At 37.4% G+C, this 18,234-nt stretch overlaps 2 protein-coding genes across 3 annotated transcripts; both read left to right on the forward strand.

Moving 5' to 3' along the window:
* On the forward strand, positions 1 to 12,887 carry slc6a16b (solute carrier family 6 member 16b). 2 transcript variants are annotated; one of them, XM_039684908.2, is made up of 12 exons: positions 1 to 235; positions 2,251 to 2,455; positions 2,964 to 3,121; positions 3,274 to 3,394; positions 4,007 to 4,182; positions 4,544 to 4,654; positions 5,146 to 5,387; positions 5,599 to 5,755; positions 7,806 to 8,007; positions 8,148 to 8,307; positions 8,386 to 8,548; positions 9,830 to 12,887. In XM_039684908.2, the coding sequence occupies exons 1-12, from the start codon at positions 233 to 235 to the stop codon at positions 10,106 to 10,108; spliced, it is 1,977 nt and encodes a 658-aa protein (XP_039540842.2). In that variant the 5' UTR covers positions 1 to 232; the 3' UTR covers positions 10,109 to 12,887. The 2 variants fall into 2 exon arrangements, with proteins under 2 accessions (XP_039540842.2, XP_039540843.2); XM_039684909.2 differs by lacking the exon at positions 1 to 235 and adding an exon at positions 985 to 1,298.
* A 120-nt stretch (positions 12,888 to 13,007) lies between these two features.
* Positions 13,008 to 17,891, forward strand: LOC148969636 (uncharacterized). Its single transcript, XM_089125488.1, has 4 exons — positions 13,008 to 13,956; positions 15,895 to 16,025; positions 16,164 to 16,310; positions 16,743 to 17,891. Exons 2-4 carry the CDS (start codon positions 15,896 to 15,898, stop codon positions 16,994 to 16,996), a joined length of 531 nt encoding a protein of 176 aa, XP_088981614.1. The 5' UTR covers positions 13,008 to 13,956; position 15,895; the 3' UTR covers positions 16,997 to 17,891.
* The last annotated feature ends 343 nt before the right edge of the window (positions 17,892 to 18,234 follow it).

Here is an 18,234-nt window from a genome sequence, read left to right on the forward strand (position 1 = left end):
TGGCAAAATAAACCCCAGAGGAGGAATGAACTTTCTCTACTGGGCTGAAACAGCAACTGTACTTTAAAATGTAAAGGATCGTTTAGTCCCGACTCATTTTTCTTTATTGATCCACTGGGTCCTGACATTTCAGCTGAATTTTAAAAGTCTTGGATAATTTATTTAGTTTGTATGTCTGATCTTCAGAGGTCAACGATCCCGTAGAGGAATCTGCTACATTATCAGTCACAAGATGGTATGTTATAACAAAGATGGTTGATTATTGTGATTCACTTATTAAATCGTATGAAATGTACATAGCAGCCAAACGCAGTTTTAAAATGTCAAAAATTATTGTAAGACAATATCTATGTAGCCTAGTTTGCATGTTGCTTATGAGTCTTTTGAATAATTAGGAATAATTTAAGGCTATTATTTACCCTGGCAAGACTTCTTTGCTTTACTCTATCATATAATGAGAATAGTTTTGTGGCAGTCGGGTCACTTTGACAGTAAAATAATATGTTAAGCGCGTCATGAGTCATGACCTGACAGCGCCACCTGTTGGTTCTTTCAATCTTGGTGTAATTTTCTTACTTATTGCATCAGTCATCATTTCTGAAGGAAATGCAGAGCCACATGTCAACGGTCCAGCATATGGAAAACCATAATAAAAATATAAACAATTTAGCTATTATTATACATGTAGACAATCTAGAAATAGGCCTACTGACTGATGTAAATAAAAGAACTTAGAGTAGCCTAAAATTAAAGTACTTTTGTATTCTTTCGCGATTAATACTATAATTTTTTTATCATGTATTTTTATAACTTGTAAATTTACATTCATAAAACGTTTTATACTTTCACTTGCTACGTTTAAAAACTAAAGGTGATGCTTCATGCTAAAGCACGGGCTCTCACAAAGCCTCGAGCGTCGGTAAGTGGGCGGGGCCTTATAAACATGGGCGGGCACGCGCGCGCGCGGAGGATGGGTGTGTTGCGTCACGTGATTGAGGTTCGTAGTAAACCCCATAGACATAACATCTATGGTAAACCCACAACCACACAGCGGAAGAGTTGTTAAACGCGGGAAAAAATTAGTGTCGCTCTTTGTTCCTCGATACATCAATCATTATTCGTGTAGTTTGTATGTGTACAGTTCGGTTAGGGAAGCTGTAAAGTGATTTCTTCAGAGGATTTGAGCCGCACGCGGGTTCCGACGTTCCGTTGACAGAATAGCGCTCGCGCCATAACTCATCATTAACACGTGCACGGATGTTTGAGAGCCCGAAAGAATCAAAGACGGAACAGCAGAGGTGAGAATTAATTTAATGCGTACATTTACTATATATTCACGAAGGACATTAATACTAAGTTTAACGGATTTACATGCTAATATGGACGTATATATCGATAATTATTTCGTTTTAGTTGCCTATGAGATGCACCGGCTGATTTGTGACTGGTTGAACTGCTTTATTGACTCTCTGTGGTGTTAGATATCTTTAAACTGCTACACTAAAGAGCTTATTCATGCACATATTCAATTGAATACTTGTTTTAGAGTGGTTTTAAAGCGACAAGGAGGCAATGTTTCCTGCTGTCAGGATTGGAAACTGCGCATGCGCCTGTACACCTACACCATGGTGGGAATTTTAACATTGGTTTCGTGACATTGAAAAAAAAAATGCATTTAGGCTATTTTTGACTTTGAAAGTGGGCTCTCGATCTCTTTAAGGTCAATTTTATTCTACATTTCTTACTGTTCTGTTTTGGAAACCACTTGATTATGTTATTATTATTATTAATTGATGTTATTATTGATGATGGCAATAGCACACTTATTATTAGTATGCAGAAGTATGCTATGAATTTAGATCAAGCTTTTGTTTCATTGCATGTCATAATTGTCAACAGTAACCTTAATAGCTTCAAATGTTTGTAAACCATGCAAATGAATAAATCAATTGAACATTGAGTGCTTTCACGTTGCAAATTATAAACAAATTGTGCCTCTTTAAAATCCATATCCGATAATCACAATTCACATGTAGTTTATACTCTATCGTTTGTTTGTTTGGACTGATTACTCATCGGAAGTGAACTGCAGTAGCAGTCTGACAGGTGCAGTTTTGTGACTGAATTGGCAAGATAAGATAGATTTTTTATATTAGCATATTTTCTAACAAAGTCCAATCTTCAAAGCGGTGCCGTAGCTTTATGTGTGATGTATTTGAATATGAAAACAAGCTTCTGTTTCTCTCTCAGATGACGTCAGAGAAACCCCCGTTACCTGAAGACGGCCGGCGGGACGAGGCTGATCTGGGCTCAGGGGTCGAGCAGCAGGTCACGCTGGAAATGGCCCGAGACGGCTGGGACAGTAAAGTGGAATATTTCCTCGCTCAGGTCGGATTCAGTGTGGGATTGGGAAACGTGTGGAGGTTCCCGTACCTCTGCCATCAGAACGGAGGAGGTGAGTGAGGACGAGATGGGTTTGGTTATGCAAAGACTATCCAGGCTTATATTTAAAGTCCCCCTGTAGTGAATTTTATCCCTTAAAACTCACCAAAATTATATATTTAAATTCGGGCTAGGCACATTAACGCGATTTATTAAAGCTGCAGTCCGCATTTTTTCCTCTTTGTCGCCATCTCTGTTCGAAACCTGCAAGTGCAGCTACTCACCGAATTATCAACTTTACGTGGGTTGTGCGTCGGCACGGCACAGCGCAGAGGAACAGGGTGTTTGAGGTGTGGATACTTGCATTCACAATCACAGATTTTTCTTTTTCGAAGTATGGCCAACAAAAGAATTGTTCTGGTTCTGACATTACAGTAAATCACGCTGATTAAAAATGAGAATCGATTAATATCGAGAAATCGATATTTATTACCCAGCCCTAATATAAACTACATTAAAAGCTGGATCTTCACCACAGGGGGACTTAAATAATAGTTTTGTTTCATTGTCATGTGTGTCAGGAGCGTTCATCTTGCTGTATGTGGTGTTGATGGCGCTGGTTGGAGTGCCGTTGTTTTTCCTGGAGTTGGCGGCCGGTCAGAGCATCAGACAGGGCAGCATCGGCGTCTGGAGACACATTTCTCCAAAACTGGTTGGCATTGGCTACTCCAGCTGTGTGGTGAGCAATCTCTAGCGTTATTGGCCGATTGCACCGGTACATGCATTGCAGAAAATATAACACTGTAATTGTGAACATAATTAGCAGACTTGCAAGTTATATTGTATTTAATGCTCGTTGGTTTTCTTTTTTTCTCTCTTTTTATTTCCCAGGTGTGTTTCTTTGTAGCTCTGTATTATAACGTCATCATCGGTTGGAGTATCTTTTACTTGGGAAATTCTTTCCAGTATACTCTACCGTGGGAGGAATGTCCAAAGGAAGGGAACATCACTGGTGAGTGTGTGTAGCCACGTTTCCAGTGCCCTTCAAATAGCGCAAATTGAAAATACGGTCAATGGAAACGCCTCAATTTTGCAAAAACTCATATATATATATATATATATCGCAAAACAGTTTTTACGCTCGCGTGAGGTAGTTTTTCAGGCAATTCTTGAAAGGAATATTTCACTAAAGTGAAATGGGAACATTTACAGGTCACCTGATGTATAAGTCGATCATTCTTTAAAGATGATGTGGTATGTTTGGACAGAAGACGAGAGAGTTGTTTATTAAACTCATAAAAGACAAAAGTGTCTGCTTGGATGACACGCCTATATCTCCTTCCATTAAAAATAATGCTAGTGTGGAGGCTGGAATATTTGTGAACCTACCAACATCCTTTGCCATGACTTATCAGGTTTTAGTCGCGTAACATCTGTGAATGGAAACGCCGTCTTTTCACAATAGTTTTTAATCAGAATTTAGAAAATATCTGTGATGAAAACGTGGCTTGATATGCAAGATACAATTTTAGCTATTCTCACTTGAGATTGAGAGGTTAAATATAACTAATGCCATGTGACTTTAAAAGAAGAAAATGATTAAGTATTTGTTGTTTATAATCAGTGAAGGAATGTGCCGAAAGCTCTCCCACGTCGTATTTCTGGTACCGTAAAGCTCTGGACATCACCGACTCCATTAATGAAACGGGAGAGTTCAACATGATCATCACTGGATGTTTGCTGGCCGCTTGGTTCATCGTTTGTCTGGGCATGTACAAGGGCATCAAATCTACCGGCAAGGTGAGTGAGTGTTATGAAAGGTACTGTTTATATGCAAAGTAATTATTTAAAAGTTTGATTTTTTAAAAAATGCAATACGTATTTGAGATAATTATAATTAAATTTTTTTTTTTACTATTTATATGAAGCATTACATTTTTTGAAGAAAAGAAATTGAATTATTGTGAAATGCAATTATTGTAATAAAAAATAAAAAACTTTTCTATTTCCATGAAATATAATTTAAATAAAATAAAAAAATAATTTGAAAATAAGTTTTTAAATGCGAAAAAAAAAAAAATTCAATAATGTAAAAAAAATGGCAAGCTGCTTAACTTTCTTTGTGTTGTAATTAATTATGTGGTGATATTGATGTGTGCAGGTGATGTATTTCTCCTCGGTGTTTCCGTACGTGGTGCTGCTGTGTTTCCTGATCCGAGGCGTGACGCTGGACGGAGCGTCTGAGGGCATCAAATTCATGTTTTACCCCAGAGTACGCAGATCTTGATATCATAGTCCATAAGAAGTGTCTTCTCTCTGTTTTATTATGTTATTAATTTAAATCAGTGTCACTTTAGAATTATTTATCTACCAATATAGTATTTATTAACACTTTAAACGGCCTTTTTGTATATTTTCAGTTTTTGTTTTAATATAATATATATAATATAGTAATATATATATATATATATATATTAAATAAAATATATTTTATTTAATTTCAATTACCAAATATATACAGTATATATATATATATATATATATATATAACTATAATTTTTTAAATTTAATTTCAATTACCAAAAAAAAAAATATATATGTATAAAATTTAATTTCAATTACCAAAAATTTGAGAAACTAATTAAAATGGATCTCTTTTTTTAAGTATTATTATTTTGATCGTCTGACATGTTTAGTGTAACAGTTCACAAGCAGTGCCCCTGAGTGAGTTTAAAGCCGCTCCTGCTGTGGTGTTTCTCTCAGCTGGAGATCTGGGCTGATGTTCAGGTGTGGCGTCAGGCGGCGACTCAGGTCTTCTTCGCTCTGGGTTTGGGTTTCGGTTCTGTGATCGCTTACTCTTCCTATAATCCGCGGAACAACAACTGCCATCGCGACGCGTTCACCGTGTCCGCCGTCAACTTCCTGACGTCTGTGCTGGCCTCCCTGGTGGTGTTTGCTGTGCTGGGCTTCAGAGCCAAAACCATCGCCACTAACTGTGTCAAACGGTCAGTATGCAAGTTACACACTTGATTTGGGATTGTTTGATCCTCAAACATACTGTATTTTAATCAATTATAGCTTTGCAAATAGGTTTAAAAAAATAGATAACGTGTAATGTTGCTACAAAGCGATAAAATGGTGAAGTATTTAACGATGGTGAAATGAATTGAAACTGAATCTTTAAGGTGCTCAGATGAATGTTTGTGTATGTTGCAGTAATCTGAAGGCCATATCCGGCCTCCTCATCAATGCTTCAAATGTGGAGAACCTCACACTGAATGAGTATGAAGACTGGTACCAGAGTGAGGGCCGGTATCTGAAGATCCCCGAATACAGCATCACCGCCTGCAGCCTGGAGGAAGAACTCAAACAGGTTTGTAAAATAGACATTATGTGGAACGACATTTTCAGATGAAAATGCAAGTAATGCAAAACTTGCAATACATTTGGATTGATGGAATTTTTGGGGTGGTTTCTATGGCAATGTTGGAATGTTTTAAAGATTGCTAGGGCATTGCTAGAATTGTTCTGAGTGGTTGCTAGGGCATTGCTAGAATTGTTCTGAGTGGTTGCTAGGGCATTGCTAGAATTGTTCTGAGTGGTTGCTAGGGCATTGCTAGAATTGTTCTGTGTGGTTGCTAGGGCATTGCTATTGGGGTGTAACGGTACATGTATTCGTATTGAACCGTTTCGGTTCGAGGCTTCCGGTTCGGTACGCATACAAACCGAACGATTGCTTGGACCATTTTTCCTGCCGGCAAAATTCGAGCTGACGCGGCCAACACAACGTTGCGCAACATCAAATGGCAAGCGTAATGAAAGCAGAACGAAACTGCGCTGCTCGTTATGTGCTTCATGGATCGTTTATCAGTTCGGACTAGAGTTGTGACGTTCGCGAACGAACCGATTCTTTTGAACAGCTCATAAACATGAACGATGGGAGCCGAGTCGCGGCTGGAGGGGAGCCGTTCTTTCTGTCGTTCTTTTTTTCCTATGCGTGTTTTACACAGATGCATTAGCTCCTCGGTTAAAGGGGAAGGGGCGCACCCAGCGCAGGGGTGATAGTTGTGCACGCGCGTGCCTCTTTTACTCTTACGTTATCTTTTATAACCCTACGTGCCTATGTCATTATGTGCACGCTGCCATCACATGGTTACTCCAGTTAAAAAAAGCCATAAAGTAAGGAACTGCTTGTATTTATTTACATTGCATTTTGCGTTCATGTTATTGTATCTACAGTATATATTTACAACTTTAAATATTTTTTTGTTTTTTCTTGTGGTATTGTATGAATAACATAAGTCAACAGCTTTACACATACCCACACTTTGTACTAAATGTACAATTCACCATGGATTTAATGTAGTAACACTAACTGGAACCAGTTTGGCTGGAATGGTGAAATGCTTTCAAGTACTTCACACATCTTTTTCCAGCACTTCAAAATTCAAATATTATATAAATAAATATATATTTAAATGTTATTTTTAATGTGATGACCAAAACATTATTTGTTCATCCTTCAAAGAGGACCCCCATTTATAAACCTGAAAGTTTCAAGATCTAGGAAAACTCACACTTATTTAAAAATATTTTTTCTTTAAACAAATAGTAAATTTCTCTGGCATTTCTTTCTTTTTGCTGTATCGAAACGTACCGAACCGTGACTTTAAAACCGAGGTACGTACCGAACCGTGATTTTTGTGTACCGTTACACCCCTAGAATTGTTCTGAGTGGTTACTAGGGCATTGCTAGAATGTTCTGGGTGGTTGCTAGGGCATTTCTAGAATTGTTCTGGGTGGTTGCTAGGGCATTGCTAGAATGGTTTGAGTGGTTACTAGGGCATTGCTAGAATGTTCTGAGTGGTTACTAAGGGCATTGCTAGAATGTTCTGGGTGGTTGCTAGGGCATTGCTAGAATTGTTCTGTGTGGTTGCTAGGGCATTGCTAGAATTGTTCTGTGTGGTTGCTAGGGCATTGCTAAAATTGTTCTGGGTGGTTGCTAGGGCATTGCTAGATTCGGTTTGAGTGGTTACTAGGGCATTGCTAGAATTGTTCTGGGTGGTTGCTAGGGCATTGCTAGAATTGTTCTGTGTGGTTGCTAGGGCATTGCTTGAATTGTTCTGGGTGGTTTCTAGGGCTTTGCTAGAATGTTGTGGGTGGTTGCTAGGGTATTGGTAGAATGTTCAGGGTGGTTGCTAGGGTATTGGTAGAATGTTCTGGGTGGTTGCTAGGGTATTGGTAGAATGTTCTGGGTGGTTTCTAGGGTAGGGGGCATTAAGATTATGATCTCTAGTTCTAAAGAAGTCATGGAGATGAATAAAGTCTTAAAACAAGGTTATTTCTCTAGTTGTCCTCCATTTCTAAAGTGACTATCATTGAAGGTGATCTTCTCTCTCTCTCTCTCTCTCTCTCTCTCTCAGGGTGTTGAGGGAACAGGTTTAGCATTCATAGCGTTCACAGAAGCCATGACGTTGTTTCCCTGGAGTCCGTTCTGGTCGGTGCTGTTCTTCCTCATGCTGCTCAATCTGGGATTGTCCACTATGTTCGGCACCATGGCCGGAATACTGACGCCGCTAACAGACACCTTCAAGACACTACGCAATCACAAACTCATCTTCACAGGTAACACACTGTTTTGACCTCCATTAAACATGAACCAATTGTTCTTGTGTTCATATTTGATGTACGTTTCCTATATTTGTGTTTAGGTTCAGTATTGCCGTAATTTGAATACGAGTGGTGTGTTTTTCTCTCTCTGTCAGTGTGCAGCTGTGTGTTGGGCTTTCTGATTGGTCTAATGTTCACTCAGCGCTGTGGGAACTACTTCGTGACGATGTTTGATGATTATTCCGCCACACTTCCGCTCATCATCGTCGTCATCTTTCAGACCGTCAGCGTGGCCTGGGTTTATGGAGCCGACAGGTACCGCAGACTCGGTGCGTGAGTAGAAGTGTTTCGTTATCTGGTTGAATGCATATACAGGATGTGTTTTTAATGCAGGTTTTTAGAGGACCTGAGACAGATGTTGAATCGGCCGGTCCCTGTGGTGTACAAGTACCTGTGGAAGTATTTGTGTCCAGTTGCTATGCTGGGACTCTTGGGTGCCAGTCTGCTAAAGATGGTCCTGACTACCCCTACATACACCGCCTGGAATAGAGAAAAGGTCAGATCATAAGTAAACCATTACCTTCATCTTACTAACTATACTGTAACTATAAAGCTGCAGTTTTATATTTATATATGCTACTTTATAAGACCTATAGATTATTAACATGATCAAAACTTAATTGAAAAACCTGTTGCTCACAATCCACTTGCATGCCTTCTCTCATCTGATTGATAGTCTATTATTTTTTAGCAAATAAAGAATCTTTTATTATAATTGTACATATGTCCACCTTCAGCTCGTGTTTCACGTGTCCTTTTGCTGTGAAATCTGCACTGATTTTTAAACACAAGCAGCTTTTATAGTGTTACTTTTAACACTTACTGGTATGGAAGCTTGTTTCCGCCACAGAATAATTTTATAATTTTAATAAGGATAATTTTATAGGATAATTGTGTTTTTTTTTGTGTGTGTTTTTTTTTTTATCTCAAAATGTACAATTCGCAATTCTGACTTTATTACACACAAGTGTGACCTAATATCACGCAATTCTGAGATAAAAGTCAAGACAAATAAAGTCAGGCACAGGAGCTTTACTTGATTATATATACATAATTTTTCCAAATGTGAGTCAAATATGATCATCAGGCTTCTGTGGAAGGTTTAGTATTGAATTTGTTGAGGATAATCGCTTGAGGTGGTCCTCGAGACAGCACATATACATTCACTCTCATTAAAGCATCCCGCCTCGCCCGGCACACCAACGCCTCATTGGAAAAAATCCTTTAATAAAACATTGCAGTATTAAGATGCATGACAACATTTAGGCTTTACATGCACATATGTCTATACATGCATATATACATACGCACACATAAAAAAATAAAAAAATATGCATTTATTTGTTCATCTCTCAATCTTCAATGTATTGCATTGCATTAAAGGTTTAAAAAAAACTAAGCTTTGATTAAAAAAAAAACATTTAAATATCATCTTACTAAGACATTAGCAGATATAGTGATGACTGATAATATATTTATGTGCATTTTATGCAAGTATGCTATGCTGTTTTGAAATTTCATTGATTTACGTTAGATATTGCACACCTTTGCTTTTTTGATCCTGTGAATCAAGGCTTTTTCTTTGTGTTTGAGCTCTATATTCTCATTAATGAGCCATAAAAGCCTGAAGAATCAAATATGATACTTAAGAAAAATCACACATGCAAATATGTTTTTAGTTCAATTAATGGCTCTATTTAAAAATATATATTTATTGGACTGTCATATGTCAGGCTTTACATGGGTAACATTGCTTTTGTCCTACATGTCCTCTCAGGCATCTAAGGAGGTTCTCCCTTATCCTGGCTGGGCGCTTGCTGTCCTGATCACACTCATCATTATTGCGTTCCTTCCCGTTCCTCTCGGATACCTTCATTTCCTCCTCCTGGGCCGGCTGGGTCAGTCTCCCGCTGACACCGAGGCGAGATACGAGCCGTGTGCCACTACAGACACAGACCTGACCCCTCTCGACACCCTACACCCCCTGCTGGAGGGGAACCATCTTCCCCATTCGCCAAACGGCCACATCGAAAGTGACCAATCAAGTGTATTATGAGAAAGTGAGAGGGAAGAAACTACAGCACAGCCTTCATTACAGTTTACAAACATCTCCGAAGGATCTGTTTCTTTTTATTTGTACTTTGCTGTTGGTAACAATCATTTTTATGTATGTACATACAGATGGGCACAAACATAACTGACTTTAACCCATGAGCACTTCATGCGTTCATCTTTCACCATCTGGAGTGTCTGGAATATAGAGTTCATATTCTGTCCACACTAGACGCGACGCGACTGTGAGATGCCACACATTCAGAACAGCGTATGAGCACTTCATGCGTTCATCTTTCACCATCTGGAGTGTTTTTTTGCCAGTTTTGTAAGTTGCTCCAAAACGGATTTGATTCAAATGCATATAACTTGCATTATATACAGTCTTTTGAAGTTAAAACGCTGGTTATAGCCGGGATTTTTCTTTTTTCGCTATAATTAGACGTATAATAATGTTACTGCTGAGCCGTACGTGCGTTTGCTGAACGTTAAACAGCGATGGAAAAACTATTTACAATGCTCCAAATATTTGGTTACTGATGGTCCTGCTGGTTTAGTGATCTTATGAGTGTTTTATGATGGTGTGACCCATCCGTGTTGCTTGAACTCTATGGTACTGAAGGAGCATCAGTGCTTCGTCTCCATACGAATGTACGAATTAAATCTGAAATTCCTTGAAATTCCAAAATTATGGTTGTTAAATATTCCTTAGGTGCTTTTTGTCAATTAACACTGTTATGAATCAAAACACAATAGCTGCGTGTATGAAACCGCTCACTCGTTCACTCATTCACTAATCCCTATATAGTGTGTGTCGTTTGAGTGCACTAGACTAGGCTAGTTATATCTGCAAGGAGTGAACGAGATGAAGTGAGTGAATTCGGACGCTGCCGTTTACACTGTGCGTCGGAGAGTTGGAGCTGTCGAGAAACACACTGATAAAACTCCTTTTATCTTACTTTATAAAATAATGTTGACAACAATAACAATCATAATGACTTTATTTTGTAATTATATAAGCCTCCGTGCCAGCTTTGTAGTTTCATCGACTGAAATTGTTACTTTCACGCTCACAGATGACGTGTCGTCGAGCGCCCTCCGGCGACCGTTATTATATGCTTCCTAACGACGATTAACGGAAATTTTTCAAATCCTCCACCAAATTATCTGTTGAACGAGTTAACAACAAAGCCACAAATTATCAAAACACATTAAATTGTGTTGATGCCTATAATATATTTTAATAAAAAAACGATATAAATATAAATTCATTCAATTTTACAATCATCTATATAATATTGTTTAAATTTTTTAATATGTTCTATTCAAGTAATGATTAAAAGAAAAATAAAACTAGCATGAAATAAATGTTAAAGCAGGAATAAGAAAGCTGTAATGTAATCTCTGGTTAAAACTTGCTCGAGCCGCACTTTAATGCGCGCTTAGTTCTCCGCATTGGATTGTGGGAAATAGTGCTTCAGCAAGTAATCGAATCGAGTTCAGAGAGGATTGTGGGTAAAAGTAGTGAATGAATGTAGGGAATGATGTCGTTCACTCAGAATTCGGACACCACTACAAAATGGCCGACACCTGATAGTGGATAGGGAGCGATTTCAGGCAGCTAAAGGCATCTCAAGAGGACAGGCAGGGTCAAAGGTCATTAACCATGTTGGTTAATAATGAAGAATATTAATGATGATCTTCCCTGATGTGTTCTGCGTTGTTGTTATTTAAGTGGGTCTACGTTATCTTTATGTAAAGCTGCATTGTGTTTAAAAGAGCTTTACCATTCACGCATAACGTGATGTGTGAAGTTTCAGAATCACACGACAACACAAAGGCTCGTCTCGAGTAGGTGCTTAGTCTGAATTATAAGACGTACTACATTCGCCATGTTATTATCATGTGACCTTGTCAGCTGTGTCACTTCGTCTTGTGAATCCAGACACACTACTTTTGTCGCATGCTGTTTTCCGCCTGCTATAGATGGGAAGTGTGTGTGATCTCGGATGAAGAGCTAAAATACAAAACTACACTATCAGTTTTGGGTGATCTCAAGAACAACACTTAAGAAATCTCTGGTTCATATTTCATCTTAATGTTTTTAAGAATAGATTTATTTGTTTATTCACAATATGACACGGACATATTTTTGAGGGTAAAAGATCTGTTGGGTCCTTATTTATTTGAATTTGTGTGTGTGTTGTGTAACAGTCTAGACTCTTTTTTTTAGCACAAACTACAGCCATAGAAAAAACTAAATATTTGTAAAAGATTTTTTTGGTGTGTGTATATATATATATATACACACACATATATTTCCAGTTTGTATGTGACACGAAGTATTTATATGCAACCGAATTTTCCGAACAATTTTTAAGTTTTCTATTGTACATAAATGTTTTTTGACGCGTGTTTCTGAAAGCGAGGGTCTGACCCACGGGCCGGACATTTGATGGCTAACAGTCATTGTGAAGTAATGTTCTCTTGCCTCTCACAGGGGTTGATGGGTCTTCAGTGTTTGTTCAGTAGCTTGAACACAGTTTGTTCTGGTTGTCGGTAATAATAAATATGATGAATTTATAGTTTTACTATGTTCCTTGTAGAATAATCCTTCTTCTCTTTGATGTAAATGTCCCATGCTGCAGAATATTTTCTGTTGCTTTTTGCTTAAGTCAAATAATCCTTTCCAGTGTGTGTGTGAACGTTTGTGATGGTCATGCTGAAACACACATTTTGTACAGTTTCCCTCTTTTCTGTATAAATGGTTCTTTGAACTCAAATGAGATTTGTTTTTGTTTTGTTTTTTGTCCTGTAAAGTAGAGCCCGACCGATAAAGGATTTTGAAGGCCGATACAAATATTTTTGGGTGTTAAAATCCGATATTCCGATATATCGGCCGATATTTTATTTATTTATTATTAAATATTGTTGGATTTCACACACGTGTAAAAGAAAAGCGAACTTTTCTGCACAAGATACGTTTGATACTTTTTCTCTATGTCTAAATGTTCACTCCTCGCAAGTATAACTTACATTTTACAATGCAGGGACTGTAACTAGAGATATGCTAGTTATAAATACAGTAATTATTACTTTATTTAGGCAGAAAAAGTTCATTGTGGTTTCCAAGCTCATTAATGTTAACGTTAGCGGTCTTCCACTGATGATAGTGGCATTAGCTAGCTTTAGCTAGTTTATGATGAGCCATAATTTAGCAATAGATAACATCATACTGCAAATTGTAAAACATACATTTTCAATATAACAGGCCAAGGAAAGATGATTGAAGCGTGTTTCGTCTGTTTTTATTTTATTTTTTAAATATTCATTTATCAGCCATTATAACTGCCGATACCAATATTTTGGAAAATGCCTAATATCGGCCGATATATCGGTCTGGCTCTACTGGAAAGACTAATTATATGCATGAAGGAATGTATCGTGTGTGTATATATGAGTATATATAAGTATATTTGTATGTATGCGTGTATATATATATATATATATATATATATATACATACATGCATGTATGATGTATGTGTGTGTATATATATATATATATATACGTGTGTGTGTGTATGTATATACATGTATGTAAGTATGTGTGTATATTATACAGTCCTCTCGTTTCTGTTTTCGTGCTGGTCTTTCATGTGCAGTCATCGTGGTGTGTGTGTGTGTGTGTGTGTGAGAGAGAGCTCAATGATCCTGGGACTTTGGTTGTCATGGTGTGAATCTCCACCCTGGAAAGAGACGATCCACAAACAAAGTGATGCTCAGCGCAGCCGAAGGACAGAATCACTGGAGGAGAAGTTCATAAAGACGGAGATCAGAAACCCTGTGGAAGGTATGGAAAAAAGAAATCTAGCATGTTGTTGTTGACCTGAGATCTGCGTCTCACTTTGAACTCTAGAATGATGTTTTTATCTTGGTTTATTAGAGTTGATCAGGATGTAAATGTGCAGAATTCGTCAGATCTGGCCAGAGCTTCACTGTCCACTCAACAGCTGTTTTACTTGTGCATAAAGAACATGTGTAATCTGCACATGATCCTAAATCCAAATTTTGTGCTGATAGTTTAATATTTTTATGTTTATTACATTTTAAGATATAAGAATATAGGTCTAGAACATGCACTAGAGGCGGCTCTCGCATCTCGACTGATTTTGCCTTTCAAACTGAATTATTATAATTTCTCTGTTCTTTTAGCAAATAATCATAATGATAATCATAACCAACTGGCACAACTTACCCCACCACTGTTTAAGTTGTCTTCTTTCAAGGAGAAATTTTAACTAAAGCTAAATCTGTATTTTAGTCTGCTTTTTTGAACTGAAATGATTAAAGTGTCTATAGCATTAAATGATGAAAAAGTGATGCGCATAATTCATAAACTGGCCAAGAAAAATTTAATAGTGACTGTTTAATGTTTAAGAATAAAATGTGTAATGATGTTTGTAGTAGAATTTCTAGTATATGGAGGCAAATGTAGAAACTTTACATTGACATGCAAAAATGTGTCTGGCAAAAAGCATCTCTCAATAACAGGATGATGGCTCGTTTCTGAACACGTGTTCAGTGCTGTGTTCAGATCTGAAGCATCACTGCCTGAGAACTTTTATGAATGCTATACAAATTATTCAGTTGAATTGAGTGATGTATATTGAATTGAAATTGTACCAATCAAAAGTTTGGAAGCATTATTGTTTTTAATGAAAATGCAAAATAAACAGTACCATTGTGAAATATTATTACAATTTAAAACAATTGTTTTCTATTTTAATATATTTTAAAAAGTAATTTATTCTTGTGATCAAATCTAGATTTTCAGCATATTGCTCCAGTCTTCCGTGTCACATGATCCTTTACAAATCACTCTAATATGATGATTTGTTACTCAGTTATTTTCAATGTTGGATTATGTGAACGGCGTGGATTATGTGAAATCATGCGAAGTCTTCAGGCTGACCTGAGTCTCAGAGGATGAAACTGAATGCTGTTCTGCTCATGGCCACTAGAGGACACTGAGGTCTTCTGGATGATTTTCTCTCATTAGTTCTTCATTATCCAACGCTATCTCGCGAACGATTTGTACGAGTGATTAAAAAGTGGCTAATTCGTACGATTTGTCTATACCAACGTGATGGGTAGGTTTAGGTCAAGGATAGGATAGGTCATTCATTCGAAGTGATGACGTCACTTTGCAGGACAGCTCGGAAGCTAGCGGCGCATTGATTGGTTCCCTCGATCGAAAAGCTATACATTTTCCCCATAGACTTTTGGAAAATCGCAAAAAAATAAAATAAAAAATAAAAAAGATCTGTGTTTAACAAAGAGTTGTGACCCCTTACACGTTTTGTCTATCAAGATCATCTTTACAAGTTAATCCAAGTTTTTTAAAAACACAAGCAGACACAATAAAGTTTAAAAAAAACACAAACAGGTTATATGTGTGTTCTATGTCATAGATCAAAACGTGAGAATATTTAGAGGCTTTGTTCACCACAGACCTTATTTCAGACGATTTAGCAAAAACCCATCCAAAAATCCCATAGACATTAAAGCGAGGGAACCGGGAGTGCTAAAATGCTAACTCACTGCCGCGTTTTGGCCTACAAAGTGACGTGATTGCCTCTTGGGCTACTCGTTAAATATGTACGATTTAGCAAAAATCGTACTAATTTGAACGAATTACCCACCTCGTAAAATTCGTTAATAGTTATTTTTATAGATCAAGTACATTGGTTTGCTTGTTTGCATTGGTTTGCTCTCTCTCTGTTTGCAGGATGCTCAAGTGGACTCTGGTGCTGCTGTGTGTGAGTGTGTGTTTGGGTCAGAACCAAATCAACACCGACCCGGCAAAAGAAACAGAACTGACCTCAGATCAGCATGACCACATCACACTGAAAGATACCTGTAAGACACACACACACACAGACACTATCATCTAATGCATGTTTGTTCACCTCTATTCTATTTTATTTCATTCCTTTATTATTTGATTATTTTTTTTTTTTACATTGTATGGTCTGTGTGTGTGTGTTCTTCTGATAGATGCTCATCTGACGTTGAACAACAACAAGCTGGCCGTGTTCATCGCCGCTGCTGTAGGAACTCTGGCGTTGATGGCTGGTGTTTACTGCATCTACATCCAGTTCTACAACAAAAGCATTTATTCACACACTCAGCTGCTTGAATCTGGTACACACACACACACACACACACACACACACACACACACACACACACACACACACACTACTTAGATTCTACATATAAAGTACACAAAATAAAAGTTTGTGCTTACATAATATATGTGGGTGCACTGTGTATAATTATATATATATATATATATATATATATATAAATACACCCACATAAAAAATATTTTTACACAATATTTATATATAATATAAATTATATATAAATCTATTTACAGTATATACATCGAAATATTTCTTAAATATATACAAGCATGTGTGTGTATTTATATATATAAAATAATTATACACAGAGCACCCACATATATTATCTAAAATAAAATAAAAATAAAATATCTTATTTTGGATGCGATTAATCGTTTGACAGCCCTATTAAGAATACACAATAATAATCTGTGTGGTTCTCCGTCAGATATCGCTCTGGATCTGAGCAGCTCGTCCTCGTCTGTGTTTTCTGGTTATGTGATGGAGGGATGGATGCAGCAGAGGATGGAGAAAGGTGGAGGACGGAGTTACGGATCTCTCTCTGACACTCCTTCAATAATCACTCTTCCTCCTCCTCTTTCACCTCCTCAGCGAACGTCTCCCTTTCACTCGCTCTCTCTGTCCCGAACGCCGCCTCTGAGGACGATCTCAGCCCAGGATCTGGAGAAGAGCTTCCTCTGAGTGAGTGTGAGTGTGTGTGTGTGTGTGTGTGTGTGTGTGTCTGTGTTCTCCCTTTCACTCGCTCTCTATGTCCCGAACGCCGCCTCTGAGGACGATCTCAGCCCAGGATCTGGAAAAGAGGTTCCCTTGAGCCCATGTGTGTGTCTGTGTGTGTGTTTGCGTGTGTGTGTTCTCGCTTTCACTCGCTTTTTCTGTCCCGAACGCCACCTCTGAGGACTATCTCAGCCCAGGTTCCGTGTGTGTGTGTGTGTGTGTGTGTGTGTGTGTGTGTGAGGGTTCATTTTACAGCTGAATGCAAAAGTGGCATGACCTCTGACACATTATCCGGCTTCTATAACCTCTGCAAACATTTTAACTTGACTAAGCTCTTCAGGGGCTGCTGTTATTGTTCTGAATGTAACATGCTGTAAAGATTTAATGATCTATTCTATTATTGTGTTCTGTTCTGTTGTTTTCTGTCCTATTCTATTTATTTCCTTTGCTATTAATATACAGAATATAAGATTTTGTGATTGTAAAGTTCTATTTTATTCTTTAAAAATGTAATTATTTGAATAGCGTGAACTGAACAGAATGAATAGAGTTCAAGTGTTCAATATTTGGTAACACTTCACATTAAGGTTCATTTGGTTAACATGCATTAGGCATAATGAAATAACACAATTCTATGATTAATATTTGAGATAAGTTGTTTAAATTATCATGAACGTATTTTGAAATAAATCACTATAATATCCACTAACATTAAAAACTTTGGAGTCCGTACTATTTTTTTTTAATTATTATTTATCATCAATTTAATGTAGGATAGTTTCTGAATAAAAGATTACTTTCTTTACAAAAAAAAATTATCTTTGTTCAGCTCTTTATTTATATTTTAAGAAAATATAGCTTTAATTAGGACTTAGATCAGTTCTCTAATTTTGGAAACATGTTTTGCAACAAAATGCTTGTTGTTTGCTCTGGACTAGGGAATAGTGACTAATTTAAACAGAAATAACATATTGACACTAACAGACAATCACATAGGACAACGTAAGTTAATGTTGTTCCAGAACCAAGAAAACATCCTGTCCCATTCGGCTTCTTAAGTTGTTTGTAGTGGCATATTGTGTCCACTAGGTGTCTCACATTTTATTTGCCTTGTGGATTAAAATTAGACTGCTAGTGTGCGTGCATGCCAGGGTTAGGGATCGGGGCCCGACCACACACACACACACACACACACACAGAGGGAG

Source organism: Pimephales promelas, chromosome 22 (genome assembly GCF_988280905.1).
Source record: "Pimephales promelas chromosome 22, fPimPro1.hap1.1, whole genome shotgun sequence".
In the NCBI taxonomy this organism is placed as follows: domain Eukaryota; kingdom Metazoa; phylum Chordata; class Actinopteri; order Cypriniformes; family Leuciscidae; genus Pimephales; species Pimephales promelas.